General features: G+C 32.5%; 2 protein-coding genes across 2 annotated transcripts; one reads left to right on the plus strand and one right to left on the minus strand.

Annotated features, from left to right (window-relative positions):
- Positions 1-5920: 5920 nt before the first annotated feature.
- LOC127085746 (DEAD-box ATP-dependent RNA helicase 10) lies at positions 5921-11878 on the plus strand. Its single transcript, XM_051026256.1, has 14 exons — positions 5921-6166; positions 6310-6459; positions 6609-6738; positions 6845-6914; positions 7086-7148; positions 8101-8175; positions 8465-8584; positions 9048-9089; positions 9634-9708; positions 10591-10737; positions 10836-10973; positions 11151-11262; positions 11347-11435; positions 11534-11878. The coding sequence occupies exons 2-14, from the start codon at positions 6324-6326 to the stop codon at positions 11657-11659; spliced, it is 1323 nt and encodes a 440-aa protein (XP_050882213.1). The 5' UTR covers positions 5921-6166; positions 6310-6323; the 3' UTR covers positions 11660-11878.
- A 270-nt stretch (positions 11879-12148) lies between these two features.
- Positions 12149-15201, minus strand: LOC127085745 (calmodulin binding protein PICBP). Its single transcript, XM_051026255.1, has 2 exons — positions 12911-15201; positions 12149-12480 (listed from the first exon to the last, which is right to left on the minus strand). The coding sequence occupies exon 1, from the start codon at positions 14978-14980 to the stop codon at positions 12947-12949; it is 2034 nt and encodes a 677-aa protein (XP_050882212.1). The 5' UTR covers positions 14981-15201; the 3' UTR covers positions 12149-12480; positions 12911-12946.
- Between the last annotated feature and the right edge of the window lie 2055 nt (positions 15202-17256).

Raw genomic sequence — 17256 nt, forward strand, 5'->3', positions numbered from 1 at the left:
TATATATATATATACGTGCCAATTTTTTCAAAGGGTAATATAGGTATTTAGGTGGAAATGTGTTTTCGAAAGTTATACCGTTGTTGGATAAGGAAAATTACCCTTATCTTCCTTGAAAGATTAATATTGTTGCAGTCTAGTCAGTTTTATTATATTGTAACATTTGATGGTTTGGAATGTCAAATTCGCAATAAGCTGATCAATTTTACAAAGAAAGATTTTGACACTTATTTTGGATTATGGTAAAAAGGAAATGAAATGTGTATTTCAAATGCTCCTGTTTTTTTTTTAAGTTTGATCTGGTTAAAAGCATTTCCCTGTATACCTTTGATGATCAATGGGATATGGCAAACTTTCACACCAGTTAAGTGAAATTTGAAATGAGAATTCTTCATCGGATCATTGTGAAAATGTTGTACATGAAGTCTTGTAAATGGGCAAGAGCTGATGACCAATACCTTTATATGATTTGAGTTCTTCTAAGTGATGTCTATTTTAATTGGGTCAAGTCTATTCTTTATAGAATTGAGCATTGCAGGTCCTCCACGAAGATGTCTTTGTTCTTTTCCTCTTTCATTCAGTTCATCTTAGAATTGAATGGTATCACATCCACTTTGAAGGAGTTGATAAAGGCAGTAAAACCTGTTGATCCAACTGCAATCAATTTGATATGGTATTACCAAGATAAAAATAAGGAGTACTACTACTTGCACATTTATGGTAGTTGGGTGTATAAGGATAGGATTGTCAAACCAAAGAATTCGCTAGGTGGCATTACTATTTTTGGCTTTTATTTTATCATGGATTTAGTTGTTTGTGTGTTCCTTTTTTCTTTTTGATATTTTTCAAAAGGGGAGAAGTTATTGAGATATTATCGATATTCATGCACATTAAGTGTTTAATGCAGAGGGACCGTTATAGCTCATGCAACATATTTTATGTTCATCTATAATGCGCTAAGGAAACTCACCATATTCGTTTTTTCTTCAAATTCCAAATAAACGCTCAAATCAAATTAATCAACAATAATATCTCCAAATTTTCCAAACATAAAAAAGGGGGAGACTGAAATTGCAGTTACGTTATTGTATGGTATAGTTTTTCAGTTTTTATGTTTTTTTCAATTTGCGTGTAAGTTTATTTTTTGTTATTCGTGTGTTTGTAATTTGTTTGTTATTTAAATATTCGTGTGTTTGTAATTCATTCGCATTTGATTTGTATTATGCTCCCCTCATTATTCAATAAATTAGCAAGTTAGTTTTTGTCGTTTCATCGGGCATTGCTTGAATCACAAGTTATAACACTTAAATCAAGGTGTTCAACTGTTTGATTCGAATAATGTGTATTGTATGACTCAAATTATACAAGTTTTGTAAATTGGATTTTGCCTCTGTGTGATTAGACTCAAATCACAAGTTGAACTTGCCTCGAATCACAAGGCAACATATCTCAAATCATGGTTTGTATTTGGTTCGAATCATAACTTCAAAATTCTAATTTTCCACCTTAGATTTAAATAGTTGTTTCTTTGATGCAAACACAAGAGTGATGAAGGGTGTGAAAAAATCTCAATTGTGATTCTTTTTCATGATGAAAGTCATGGTGAAACCCTAAGATAAAAATGTCAATTGTCTTTTGTTCTCTAGTGTGTCTATTCCTAACATCTTGTATCTTCCTCTTGTTTGAAGAACAACTTCTTGAGTGTTAATCCATGTCAAAATGCATCTTTTTTTTACACTTTGTGTATGTAATTAGTTGTTGAGTGAAAACTAGAGAAAGAGATTTGATCAATCTTGTGTTTATTCAATTTTGATCAAGCTAATGATAACCATCAAAATTCAATACCCATTTTATCCAAAAATTTAATAGAACCTTTGTGTGTGTTCTTCATTCACCAACATCTAACTCCTTGTTGATGTCTTATGAATTAGAGTGTGTGTATGTGAGAGATTATTTGGCATTGTTCATCATCTTTAACCTTAGTCCTTATCCATTGTTGTTGACCTTCATCTCTAAAGATTGAGTGTTTGAGGGAGACTAGTGGTACATTAGGGTATCTAATATTTTATGTGAAGTTTGCTGTTTGTTGCAGGTGTAAAGATTGTTTCTTGAATGCCGTTTAGATTGTATGTTATCTATAAAGAGGAGAGTTTCACTATACTCCATTGAAGACTTTGGCGAGGTCGAGTACAGACCGTTCGTAAGACGAAGTCGGGAGTTATCTAACTTTGGTAAAGTTATGTAAATATTATTTGTAGATAAAGTTAGGAGTTATCCAATTAAACTCTTAGCTAATAACAATCACTCATACAAGAAATCAGTGGGATCAGGGTGGATTTCCACATGCGAAGATTTGGAGCAGATTATTATGGATATCAAGGTTATTGGATCAAGATCATTGAGGATCTTGTGTTTGTTAACAATTTGAGTATCTGCATCAACAGAATCAATTATCATGGGATATTTCATTATAATCAAAATGCTTGTATAAAACTTATCAAATACTGGAAGATCATGATTATTTCCCAATGGTTTTTAACACTATTGACGAGTGGAGTAGGCAAAGCAAGGACGAACATCGAACCACTATATATCTTTGTGTATCTTTTATTTCTTCCCTTATCTCCTTTAATTTTATGCATTCATTACTATAGATATTGCATCATTGCATTGTTTGTACATCATTTAGGTTAGACATTGCTTATAGTGATTTAATGTGTAAGTTTAGGTCTATGATGCATCATACATATTGAATTATCATAAATCCAATTATGTATTGAACGAACTTCTATGTATAGTGTTTTTAAATCATTTAGTTTAAAGCGACTTTGGTTATCTTGTAATTGATTTGCATTAGAAAGAATCAGGCTTCTAGTGATGCCTTGTAATGCTTTTGTTGGATTAATTCATTTAGAAGCTTCCAAGCTCTCTTTATGTTGTGTTTTTCTTCCGCGTATTTTAAAATATTCGACTTTGTTTTATGAGACCTAAAATGTTTTTGAAATTGTCTACTTGGGAATAGGTTTATTCAACCCCCATTTCTAGACATGCTTATATCCATATTCTCACCTAATGAACATACATATATGTAACTCTTACTAGAAAGTGCCCTAGGGTGAAGAATTATAATTCTTGATTGATAAGGTTAAAAATTAATTTACCGGTTGGAAGAGAAGAAAACTGTCTTTTGCAGGTAGAACAACTTAAACTAAATATGTGATGGAGGCAATCCCTACTTTCTCAATGATGAGAAACATGATGCCAATGACTTGCTTGAAAACTATTCAAAAGATTCAAAGCCAATTCATTTAAGGATATGCCATTAAAGACAACCACTTACACACAATCAAGTGGGAAGAGATGGTTAAGCCTAAGAAATTGAAGGTCTAAGGTTGAGGGTTCTGATATAGATGAGTAAAACCCGTATCTCCAAACTTTGGTGGAATATAAAGAGTGGAGGCATGGATCTTTGATGGAAAGTAATGAGGGGCAAATATGAAAATAGATGCAACATTAGTATAATACAGTTGAGGCTAAGACACAAGATTACACTCTATGGAATAAAATTGTACAAGAATGTACCATGCTTGATAACATGTCTGTTTGGTCAGTGGGAGATGGCACAAGAATCAGAGCTTAAAAAGATTATTGGTTAGACCCTAGTATTATTTTTAATGATTTCATTAATACTAATGTAACTGACTAAAAACATGTGATTGTTTCAGATCTTATTAGTGATAGTGGTGATTGGGATTGGTGCCTGCTTAAAAGTTATTTCACTCAGGATATGTTGGATAAGTTCATCTCCATTTAACCTCATATATCTGAATATGGAAAGGACACTTGTAGCTGGAGTGGAACGAATAATGGTTACTTCATAATTTCAAGCGTTTTTGACAATATTAGCTCGTTCGGTGTGAGTTTGAATATTGATAAGTGGAGTAACATATGGAAAATTATAGCTCCTAAGAGAGTCAAGTCCTTCATCTGGCTTGTTCATCATAATGGAGTCAAAACAACCCAGTACCTTAATCAGCGTAGGCTTGAAGATCCTCATTGTCTTGATTGTCTTGACCTGGAAGAGTATATCCTTCATGCTCTGATAGATTGTGATATGACCAAACATGTATGGATGAATTTTGTAAGAAGCAGATACATAGAGAAGTTCTTTAATCTTATATTGAAGGATTGACCGGTGTGCAACATGACCAAAAATTTATGCAACAATAAGGATCATAAGGATTGACAATCTATTTGGGCTATAGATTGTCACACTACGTGGTATTGGCGCAATCAAAGAATCCATAATTTGGAATATGTTATGCCACATAGTTTGTTAAATAATATTCTTACACATGTTATTTAGTATCGAGACAATATAGCTTTGGCAAACAAGAGCATGATCAGGCCAAAAGTTTCCAGGCAGTTTCAGTATAATAGGTCTGACGATAATTGAGTGGCGCTAAATATAGACGACGCTAATTGAGTGGTGCTAAATAGCACGGAAATTATTTTAATTTACAATATTTAAACAATTTTTTTTGAACAAAGGAAACTCTCTCTCTCTCTCTCTCTCTCTCTCTCTCTCTCTCTCTCCCTCTTTCTCTCTCTCTCTCTCTCTCTCTCTCTCTCTCTCTCTGATTCTCTCATCTCTCTTTCTCTTAAACCTCACGGATCTGGATTGTCTGACGTTCACGCAAAAACGTCAGTCTACCTTTGGAAAAATTTTGTTCGTTCGATGTATCTAATGCTTTAGATTAAATAACGTGTCCAATTGCGAAATCAATTTTTTTATTTGAAAAACTCAGAACAAACCCATCGTCATCTTTAATTGCATCGTTGACTGGAAAATAAAACTGCACGAAGATCACACTAGCAACCATCTGGCCGATAAAGAGATGGTGAAAGGGATTTGAGATAGCACAACAACATGAGTCTAAGGTTCAAAATCATTCAAACGACATCCAATAGTAACAACCGAAGAAGAAGAAGTTGTAATGGCGAGTGAGTTGTTACGACAACAAGTATCAGTGGCAACGACGACGACAACGAAAAGGAAACTAAAAGGGTGACATTTTTAGGTTATATCCTGCTCTATAATGGTGTTTTAATTTGTCTTTTTAGAGCAAAAAAAGGCCACATGGTATAATTTGAACGATTCAAATGATCTAACAGACAATAAGTAATGAACTGAATTATACCCTTGGTACGCAAATGTTAAAGGATCCATTTCCCCAACCTCACTTCCTCTTTACACTCTCTCTCCATTTATCTCCAACCTCACTCCTCAAAGCTTCAAACTCATCTCAAAACCTCATTCATTAATACTCTTCTCCTTTCTTCTAATTTGACTTCATGAATTTTTTTTAACGTTTTTTATTTAAATTATTTTTATTTTTCAGTACTAAAACCGACTAATTTATAGATTAATCTCATAGTCTATTAGGAGAACCATTTAAGGGTATAAAGCTTATAAATTTGAAAACACGTAAATAATTTTTGAGTGATTTTAAGGTGTTTGGTTCTTTTAAAGTAGAATTGATTCTGCCTTCATAATTGATTCTACTTGAAATTAAAATTTATAATTTCCGAGTTTAAACATGATTTTTACATTAAAATTTGTTGTTCAACTCATTTGTACATAAATGTATCCAAACAAAAATCAAATATGTTAAATTCAATTCTCTTCACCACCAATTCAAACACACACTTAATTGTTTTTTTTTTTTCATGCTATTATTTTACTTTTATACTACCTTTTTCTTTATTATATTTATATTTAATAGTTGTAAGATATAAAATGATGATTTTATTTCATATACTTTTGTGGGAGTATGAAACCTAAGAAGGGGTGTTTGAAAGATTTATCCAAAGCCCGGCCCGTTTAGACCAATGTTAACCTAATGCTTTGTCATATGGACCAAAACGTTTTCTTTTTCCCTCTATCTATTTCACCGTCGCTCTTTCCGCTCCCCCACCTGCTCCATCGTCTCTCTTTCCGGTCGTTCACTGCTCCGTCGCGGCTCTTCCCGGTCATCCACTTCCTCCATCGTTCCAGTTCCCGGCGGCCACTTCTCTCCGCTATTATCCGCGATTAACTATTTATCTCAGTGTGATACGTACCTTCTAAACTCTTAAGGGTTTATTGTAATCTACGACTATATAGGTGATTTATTCTGTTTGATAATTGAATCTTACTGCATTATATGTTAATTTCTGTTGTGAGTTTTGAAGTTTTGAATTTGTTAATATGGTTCAACTTGTGGTTCAAGGAATGACTAGTTCCATGGTGTTGAAATTTGTTCATAGGTTAGAAACTGAGAATGGAGGAAGAGAATCAAGAAGTGAAATCATTTAATGATCTAGGCTTATCTGAGCAATTGGTGGAAGCTTGTGACAAATTGGGTTGGAAAGCACCGCTAAAAATTCAAATTGAAGCAATTCCTCTTGCTCTAGAAGGTTATCTTTGCTTCAAATATAGCCCTTTTGAACCTGAAACTCTACTTATCAATGTTATAGTTTTTACATTTTCAAAATCATAGTTAATGATGGTTAAAGTTAAAATTTATTAAAATTCTTCTTTATATTATATATTATGTATTTCTCAGGAAAAGATGTGATTGGACTTGCCCAAACGGGTTCTGGTAAGACTGGGGCTTTTGCTCTTCCGATATTGCACGCACTCTTAGAAGCACCACAGCCGAACCATTTTTTTGCTTGTGTATTGTCTCCCACAAGGTTAGATACTTTGATAACTGATCATGAGTTTGATATTCACATAGTTTGATTCTCACTCATATTTAACTAGTATATTTATTCGGTTCTAACTTTTTTCTTAATCTAGGGAGCTTGCTATACAAATTTCTGAACAGTTTGAAGCTTTAGGAACTGAAATTGGTGTCAAATGTGCTGCGGTGAGTTCTAATATGTTTTTCTGACAGGATTTGTTATGCATGGATTTGATGTCTTCCCGTTCACTACATAGCTTAAGTTCATTTTGTTTTCTCGTATCATATGGTGGTTATTTACTTGATGCCAGACACTCTATTTGATTGGTAATTTGGTATCTTTTCCTTTTTCGATAGATTGTTGGAGGCATTGACATGGTACAACAATCCCTCAAGCTAGCAAAGAAGCCTCATATTATTGTAAGTATTACCACTGCTGTAGGCATGCTTTGATTTCATTTGTTCCTTGTACATCAAGAACATTAGGGCAATAGGTGAGTGATACCCAAAATTAGGTTGCAGCTTCTATCTCATTCAATTTATGAAAGATTAACTTTGAAATTTGGAAACCTCATATCACATGTATCTTATCAGAGTCCCTACGCCTTTCCTTGGACTTTTCTTTTGATTTTGTGAATCTTGAAATTCAACTTGGTTTTTATCGGTTGGAAGAATAAATGGATTCAACAACTGATTTCAGACTAAAAAACATATGTACAGTAACTGACTGGGTGAGACTGCGCCTAGGTTATTGTTGTTAGTACTATTGGTTCATAATAGCTGCAAATGATACAAGAGAAACAAATTTCATCTATAATCTTGAACTATTTATAAAAATAATAGAAGCTTTTGGTGGCCACCATTTCTCTAATCTCAAGTAACTGTCTAGTAAGCACTCACCACCTCTCTAATATTTAAAGCACCATAACCACTATTTCATTCTCTTCAGTTAAGTGTAGACAGAGAGACACAATAGTACTTGTCTTTCCTCTAGCTGTGATGCAAAGCTTGGCTCTCTCTCCCCCACCTTTCTGTTAACCGGAAAATTTCAGACCCCTTCTCTAGTACTTCTCTTCCATTAAGTTAACCGCCTAACTATATAATTAAGATTTAGTCCCTACCACTCCCAGACTCTGTTGTTTTTATTTCTTCATACATATACCAACATGACTGGTGCTCTTCTATCAACACTGCACAAGAATGATGCAAAAAATGATAGATAGTGTTGACAAGAGATAACTGAACTTTTGCAGGTTCTGCATGTACAAGATTTACTGTTGAGATTGTGTGTTGATTTAGTGCTACTTTTAGTTTGCTACTTCATCAGTCCTGTATTTTGTTTATCATTTATTTATATTGTTTTCTTGCTCAGGTTGGGACTCCTGGCCGTGTCTTGGATCACCTAAAAAACACCAAAGGATTTTCTCTCAGTAAATTAAAATACTTGGTATGATTTGTTCATTATTTTGTTTTAAGCATTAGTTTTATCTTTTACATCCAAAGGTTAAGTCTCAGTTTATTTTCTCCTTGATAAATTAATGTGAATATTTTTTATGGTCATAAATACTATTGTTTTGCATGCAAAACTATAAATTTCTCATTGGCCAGATTTTCCTCAATTAATTAAATATTAGTTTTTGTATGAAATGAGAGCATTTGGCTAGAATTACTATACTTCAAGTATATTTATTCCTGTATGTATTTGAATTTGTTTGATTTCTCTTCCTTTTGAGCAGGTCTTAGATGAGGCAGACAGGCTATTGAATGAGGATTTTGAAGAATCACTTAATGAGATTTTAGGAATGATCCCTCGCGAGCGAAGGACATTCCTTTTTTCTGCTACAATGACAAAGAAGGTAAATATGTAGGCTTATCCCTTTTCCCTTGGCATTAGCCAGACTTCATATCTAATATTCAAATGAAACCTTTTTCTTTTCATTTACTGAGATCATTAGATATAAGGCTCTTCAGGAAAGCTTTTTTGCATCAAACATTATTAAAGTAACAACTTTTCTAAGTTGTATTATTTTTTGTATGCTTAAATTCTAGTTGAATGTAAATTAACATTATTCAAGCTCACAGTTGTTGTTTTATATATTTTTAAACTTTTGAATATATTTTAAAAAGTAAGCAATCATACTATTTTTGGCCAAATCTCTTATATTTTGTTATGATGACAAACCATTTCTCCCTTTAGGATCTTAAGGTGCTAATGATATTGAATTTATGCAATGTTTATACACTGCATATGCTTGATTGTGTAATTTATTCATTTTTAATGTTTCTGTTTTAATAAAAGTTGCACTCTTGCTATTTCAGGTCGAGAAGCTGCAAAGGGTTTGTTTAAGAAATCCTGTTAAGGTATAACCATCATAATAATATTTATAAATATATGCTTATGGATAAGGAAAGTTATACTCCCCTTCCTTGAAAGATTAACATTATTGCAGTTTAGTCGGCTTTATTGCCTTAGACACGTTTTTAGCTTTGGATATTATTGTAAATTGAAGTTCACTTTGAACCTCAATGATTGACTTTGGGGACTAGACCGTTAGAAAATAAAATGAAAGTTTTGGGTGAAACTCCAAAGTTTGTAATTTGGGTTTTTAAAATTCATCCGGTCTTTGTCTTAGAATCAATAATACTGTGTTCAAAGGGTGCTCTCTATGACATTGAAAATTTGAAAGAAAAAATGTCCTTTGGTTGTTTGCTCACTGGTACCGCCATTAATTAGTTCATTTAAATTTTACATTAAAAAGAACTTTAGTCTAGCATAATATTTCATCTCTTAGGGAAAGGACGAGTTATTAAATTTAGACAGTGTAATTTAAGAATCTTCCTTGGGAAGGAGCTGTAGTTTATGGTATATGTACACGGGTTTTTCACAATTTTATATTCTCTTTAGATTGAAGCATCAACCAAGTATTCTACCGTGGACACACTGAAGCAACAACTCCGCTTCTTGCCAGCAAAACATAAGGTAACTGTTCTCCGTTATCCAAAAAAATGTTGGATTTTAATTATTTCGGCTACCAATTGTTCATTGAACTTCTTAGTATTGGATTGTTTAAAGTCTATTTTATAGCACTCCTGTTTGAGGGAAAAATTTGAATGCCGCGTGCCTCTTTTTTTATTAAAAACATGTATCAGTACCCTGCATCAAACGAGGGTAAACACATTTGTTTGCTTTTTGGCATATATATTCTTAGAATACGGTGGGACTTAACTTATCCTTACAAAACTGGTTAGTAAGGTGAGGGCTGTTTAAGCTTTATAAGCACTACATAGGCCATAACTCTAGGCAATGGGAAACTAAACCCACTCCTTCATGGTTCACACCCATCACAATGAAAGTGTTGTAGCTTGTAATGAAGGCAATCCAAATGTTGCAATTAGGCGACTAGAGTCGAACCTCAATGATGGCAGAATTTCCAACATATATTAAATGTAGATTAGATCAAAACAGAACTTAAAAAGCATAGGAGAGAGCATCTAGTTTCATTATCTGTGTGCCGAATGCTATTTAAGTAAGAATGTCATAAGCTGACATCAGTTCCCTTTCGAAAATATTTGCTGCTTTTCATTGTTTTTGATGGGGTGACACAGTCAAGTCAAGGTTACATAGACAAATACAATAGAATTAGCAAAGTAGAAGTAATTTCTAACACAGTAATATTGAGTTATGGTGTTAGATGCAGACGAGAGAGCATTCATGTTACAAAGGAAATGTCATTATTTTTTACAAATTGTCTATTTGGATTGAAACTATCAAAATTTCATTCATTTTGGGTTTCATGAATCACCACTATTATCTTTTATGCTTTTGATGATTGTGTTCATCAATTGCTTGCTTCTTTCCTAGGATTGCTACCTCGTGTATATTCTCACTGAAATGGCCGGAAGTACATCAATGGTGTTCACTCGGACATGTGACGCAACTCGGCTTCTTGCTTTGATTCTTAGAAATCTCGGTTTGAAAGCCATCCCAATTAATGGTCATATGAGTCAGGTAATTTAATTGTACCTGGTATCCAGCATTATAATTGTAATCTGCTCTAAACTTACCTTTTGTTTTTCTTGTAATTTGTACCTAATATCTTTTGACAGCCCAAGCGACTTGGAGCCTTGAATAAGTTCAAGTCTGGGGATTGCAATATTCTTCTTTGTACTGACGTAGCTAGCAGAGGACTCGATATTCCAGCAGTGGATATGGTGATTAACTATGACATTCCCTCAAACTCCAAAGTAAGATGTGCTCTATAATACTTTTTTATCATCAAAAGTTCAAAGTTGGCTTACTGTAATGGTAGAAATTTATTAGTAATTTCTCGGCTATTCTAGGATGTGATGTCTAAATAAACAGAAAACGCTGAAATATAATTTTAGTTTTCACTGGAGAAGTCCTGACTTTGTTAACTGCAGGATTACATTCATCGTGTGGGAAGGACTGCTCGCGCAGGGCGCTCTGGGGTTGCCATTTCCCTTGTAAACCAATATGAGCTCGAATGGTTCCTTCAGATAGAGAAGCTTATAGGTGGGGAGCATATTCTTATTCTTTGCTATGACATTTGAAGGAGTAAAACATTCTTATTCTTAACAAATGCAAGTGTTTTTTCAGGCAAAAAGTTACCAGAGTATCCCGCCCAACCGGAGGAAGTTTTGCTTTTGGAAGAGCGTGTTGGTGAAGCCAAAAGATTAGCAGCAACGGTAAATTTTACATTGAGCTTAGCCATGTTTTGGGCTATTTTAGTCTTTCTGTTTCGAAATTGAACGATTAATGCATATATCATATTATATTTGTATAGAAAATGAAAGAAGCCGGAGGGAAGAAGAAACGGAGGGGCGAAGATTCAGGAGAGGATGAGGATATTGACAAATACTTTGGTCTCAAAGATAGAAGAAAATCTTCTTCTAAGAAGTTTAGAAGATAAATATAAAAAATGTATTTTCTTCCTTGGTCTAAGAATTTTTTTCTCATATAGTTAGTTGTCTGACATTTTCATATCAAAGTACTGAGAAAGTTAAATTATTATTTGGTTATAGGAAAAAATTTCTAATTAGGATTTGTATACCTCGTCTTAAGTTATAAATACAAATTAAAAAAACTTGTCTATCACATTATTTGTTTAAGAGTGGTATTTTTCACTTGATTTTAATGGGTAGATATTGTAGAAAATAGTATATGACTTGGTGTGAAGGTAACATAAAAGTAGATATTCCAACTTTATCTAATGACTATAATGTTTACCTTTGATATTCATCACAACTTTAATTTATTCTCAATCAATAATATACAAACCTTTTTAATATTATTCTGTTAGCTATAACTGCATCTTTTCAATATTCCTTAATATATGAATATGAAGATTATATAAAACTAACAATAATTAGTTGTTATTTTGCATTATATCATACACTGATTGATACAAAATACAAACTATTATAATAATAAATTAACACAATTATGGATAACATTCATCACACAAAGTATTAGTACATCAGATACACACATGAACAAAATAAACACATAATTAAAGTTTCACACACTAAACAATTATTATAAAGCAAACCCATATAATCATAAAGTTGGAACCATAGATTCCTTTTCTTGAGCTTCAATTTCCATTTTAGAAGTTTCAACTTTTAAGTGCTTAAAAGCTCCAAGCTGCATAATTGTTTCAGGCTTCAGAAATGATCACGAAAATCAGTCACTCCTTCATATTGGTCATGCAAGTGCCATGTATTTTTGATTCTGCAGTAAAAAAAAATAATTTTGATTTAAAATGAGTTGAATGTATATTAATTTATATTTGAGTACATTTACATATAAAAAGTTAAACAATGTAAAAATCATGTTTAGACTCAAATTACACATCCTAGCTTCAAATTAAAATTAAATTATAGAGGAAAAATCAATTTTATTTGAGAGTAACCAAACCATGTCAAAATCAATTTTACTCGTCCATAATCGATTCTAGAACCTCCAAAACGTGGAACCAAATATAGGCTTCATCTTGGTTTGACCTTTACCTTCAAAGATGATACAAACTAGTACTAAAAACTTTATTCTCAATCTAATAAGATTTCATGTCAATAAACTTCTAAAGTAGTGAAACATTTGCAAATCATTGATAAGAGAATTAAGAAAGAGTGAGAAAAAATGAAGTTGAATATTTATTTACCTTAGCAGGTTTCATCAGATGCAAGCTTGAATGTGTCTAGCATGCATGAACAAACCTTGAATTGTTTCTCAAATGTGATTCACATTTAGGTATAACAGTTTCAAAAGCTTCAACTAGCAATGCAACCTTCTTCTTCCTAGCAGGAGCAAGCTTGTTAACAACTTGTCTTAGTGCACAATCAACCATCCAATCCTCCGCATTCTTTCGCTCGTCCATCATTTGATGCCTCAAATCGACTTTTTCTTTTTCTTTTTCAGGAACCAATGGAAGGAAATTCGGATCTCTTGGATTGAACTTCCTCATCTCATCATCGTCGTCAACACACATCTTTCTTCTAATCACACCTTTCCAATTCTCCCTTGCATTTTCATCTTCCTCGACTACGCAACTTGATCTTTTATTACTTTTTCCTTGATTTTGAATATCTTTGATGCTTTCTTCAACAACATCGACTAATGGAATATGGTTGTCGTGTCTATGAGTTATCACGTCAGCGGTAACAGTTTGGTCTGTCATTGTTAGTTTCAAGGAACAAAGTTCAAATTCACTCGTAGACGTTTGAATTTGGTTTTTTTCCCCTCGCTTGAAATCTTTGTTCTCTTCGCTAGTCTCATCAACTTTCTCTTCGGAATTTGTTAGGTAATCAAATATTTCATCTACCAAAGATTGGTCACAATCGACGTCACTGGTAGGGTAACCGATATCTTGAGTCTCGTTGCTTCCAATTTTGTCGTCAAGGACAAAACTAATCATGCCATCAAGAGGTTCGTCTTCAAGATAGATGATTTCTTCAGATTTGTGTTCTTTGAGTGTTTCATCAAACAGAATAATGTCATCGTAATAGCTGCTAATGATATCGTCTAACCATGTCACTGATATGTCATGAGAACTCTGAGACAAAGATTCATCTTTCGAGTCATTTTCCTCGTCTGTGTAAACAGAGGAATCAGCATCATGCTCTTGATCAAATCCATAAAACTGTTCGTCATCACACTTCATATCATCGGCTTCGGAATAATCATCCGTATTGTTATAAACATCTTCCATACTCATTTCTTCATGAGACCAACTCGATTGTTCTTCTTCGTCCGCATCTTCGCTTTTCTCTTGATCCTCAACCTCTTTCAGAAAATCTGCTTCTACACCATCATCTTCAATTGTAGACTCGATGACATCTTCATAATCCTCAACCTCGTCCAGAAAATCGGCCTTTCCAATTTCTTCTTCTCCTTTCAATTCCTCATCTTTTTTTCCACTAGCATAGATTTCAATGAAGAAATCCATATCAATTTCATCACATTCAGGTTTTTCATCAAACACATTCCGCTCAACATCACAGTCCCTCTTTTCTACCTCACACGTCGTCTTCAATCTTCGACTTCGAGGACTCAACGCTTCAAGCTTCACACGCTTCAACACGCGCCTCCTCGAAGACACAAACGTCTTCAAAGGAGGCAAATCACCGTGATGATGATGATGCCCATTAAGAGAACAATAACTATATGAACAAACCTTCCTAACTGAAGTTCCCTCTAACTCAGTTCCACCATGATTAAGCTCAAGATATGAAGGAAAGTTTGCATCTTTCAAAGTTGAAGAACAAGTAGCTCTTCTAGGAAAATTTCTAGAACCCTTAAAACTAGTAGTTTTTGTTAATGTTCTAACCAAACTCAAACTAGGTTTTTTACATGTAGCTTTTGAATAATCACTTGAAATTTTTCTATCAAGATTCTTAGAAACAGAACAAGATTGAGTTTTTTTAAGACTTACATGAAAAAGTTCCTTTTTTGATTGTGAACTACTTGTGGGCTTCATGTAATTTGGTGAACCATCTTGTTTTGTAGTTTTTCTTGAAACTGGTGTTGAATGAAGTTGAAGAGTCTCAAGATCAGAGAGATTGATTGAGTTTGATTTCTTCATTTTCTTCTTCATATCAAAAAGTTTACTTTTTTCATCTTGGTTTTGATGAGGAGAAGATGAAGAAGATAGTTTCATGTTTGTTGAAAATTTCTCTGATTTAACATGTTGTGTTTGGATACTAAGCTTGTTTGGGACCTTTCTTTGAACCATTTTTTAAGAAAGGGAGGAAGGTTTTGTTGTGGTTTTGGTTTTCATGTGAGGAAGTTTAGGAAGAAAAGGTTTTGAAAGCTTGAAACACAAACAACCATAGAGAAAGAGAGAGAGAGAGATTCTCTTCTTTTAGTTTTGGTTATTCTTTTTGTTTATTTTCAATAGTGGTTTGGAAGATGATCAAGTTTGAATATAGCATAAGATAGTGTTTGTTTGATGGTGACTTGCACTCATAGGTGGTTTTGGGGACCTACTATATGCTTGAGTATTTTTTAACATGAATTATTAGTAATTTTGTCATTAATATAAAAAATCTATAATAATATTTAAATTAGTTAGTATTTAACTATAAAACACCGAAAGACAACACAATAGTACTACATATATAGTACTATATAACTAGAGATAGAACAATAGATATAATATTCTTTTGGAACGATCAGTGTTTTATATCTACACCCTCTAATATATTTATTATGTTCCACTCGATCTTTTTTGCAGCGTTGACATTGACAAGAATTTTTTTCAATTTTAACATTTAAGGATGCCAGACTAACATATGCGCTCTCTACCTCATCTTCAATTTTTTCCGTGAGACGAAACCAAATTTTAAGTTTACATCATCAATGATATCTCTTCTTTACCGCCCTAATTTTTGTAGACTTTTATAAGATGAGTCTAAACGGAACGAATATGTTTATTTATAACTTTAAACACTGTCACTCCAACATTTATTATATAAAAAATTTAAATTATAGTATGTGTGATGTAGCTTCTAATGATGAAGATAGAAGTTTTTATATAACGAGGGTTTTCTTTTTGTCTTGTGACTTAATTTTAAAATTCAAAGCATATAATATTAATGCTGATTTGATCCTCTAACTGATTTAATAAAAAAATGTCTAAATTAACCTTCTCTTAATCATGGACAAGAAAAGTGATGTGTTTTTGAATAAGTGATAAGATATGTACAAAAGAAGCAATTTGCATTTGTTTATGCAATTCTGTATAGATGTAAATTTGGCTCTACTAAGGAAAGTAGTTTGATTTCAATAACAATCATGATGGTTTCTCCTTATCAATCAATTGCTTTATAATGGTAGAACATAAAATAAATTTGTAATATACTATTAAGTAAGCTGGTTTAATTTAATGTAAAAGATGTTCCATCAATTATAGCTTTTTCAAGTTTGTGTAGGGTTGGGTTTATCTTTCATTGAGAAGAACAACAATCGGAAGTTAGTAGATATGTTAGATCAATATTAAGAATATGCTTCTCAAATTGGAAAGAATTTATAAATTCAATCTTTGACATCTTGGTTGTGTGTATCTAAATATTTTCTTTCTTAACAATGAGGCTTTTGTTTCAACAATATTTCCTTATTCGAAAGGATTCTCTCATTTTCAGTATTTAATGTGAAATATATATATATATATATATATATATATATATATATATAAAATTTTAAAGTTAAATTAAAATATATTAAAAATAAGAGATGGATTCAATCAAGTACAAGGTGTACTCAATTTTTTTTAAAAATAAAATTAAAGGAAAATATTATAATCCATGTGTATTTCTATCAAGAGCCTAAATATATATATATATATATATATATATATATATATATATATTAAATTCAATGATTCAAATTATTTTGCGACACATATCATTAATTTCTTCAAAAATAATTCACATCATTTTATTAGCTTATGTGTACACCTTCTACTAAACCATCAATCAAGACACTATTATTTGACAACATCACTGTTTGTCAACACCTAATTTCTGACTCTTTCTCTTCCAATAACAAATTATTTTTCCTACTCATACAAATATCTCAGGAAGTGTGGTTGTTCTTCCATTACATTTTCTTTTTTCTATCGTTTGATTTTCTTCTTCCTATTGTTACCGACACATAGATTTTGGAATTCTCCAATTACAGTTCAATTTTCTACTTCATACCATTACTTGCTCAACTTTTTCCATCCTACCATTACTGACAAATAGATTTTGGATTATCGTTCTTGCAGAATTCAATTTTGGATATATTCATGTTTCTTTTCAGACATAGTTGAAGTACTTCATGCTCTTGGACATGAAGAACACGTTTATGCACAAGGAAAACCTACAAAAATTATCAGACTTGAGTTGAGACTACATGAGTAAGATTTCAGCTATGCGTATTTGCTTATTCATATATTCATATATAAATTAAGTATATTAAATTAAAATTAATCTTAACATTCTAATCATAATTTATTCCTAGGAATAA

This window comes from Lathyrus oleraceus, chromosome 5 (genome assembly GCF_024323335.1).
Source record: "Lathyrus oleraceus cultivar Zhongwan6 chromosome 5, CAAS_Psat_ZW6_1.0, whole genome shotgun sequence".
In the NCBI taxonomy this organism is placed as follows: Eukaryota; Viridiplantae; Streptophyta; class Magnoliopsida; order Fabales; family Fabaceae; genus Lathyrus; species Lathyrus oleraceus.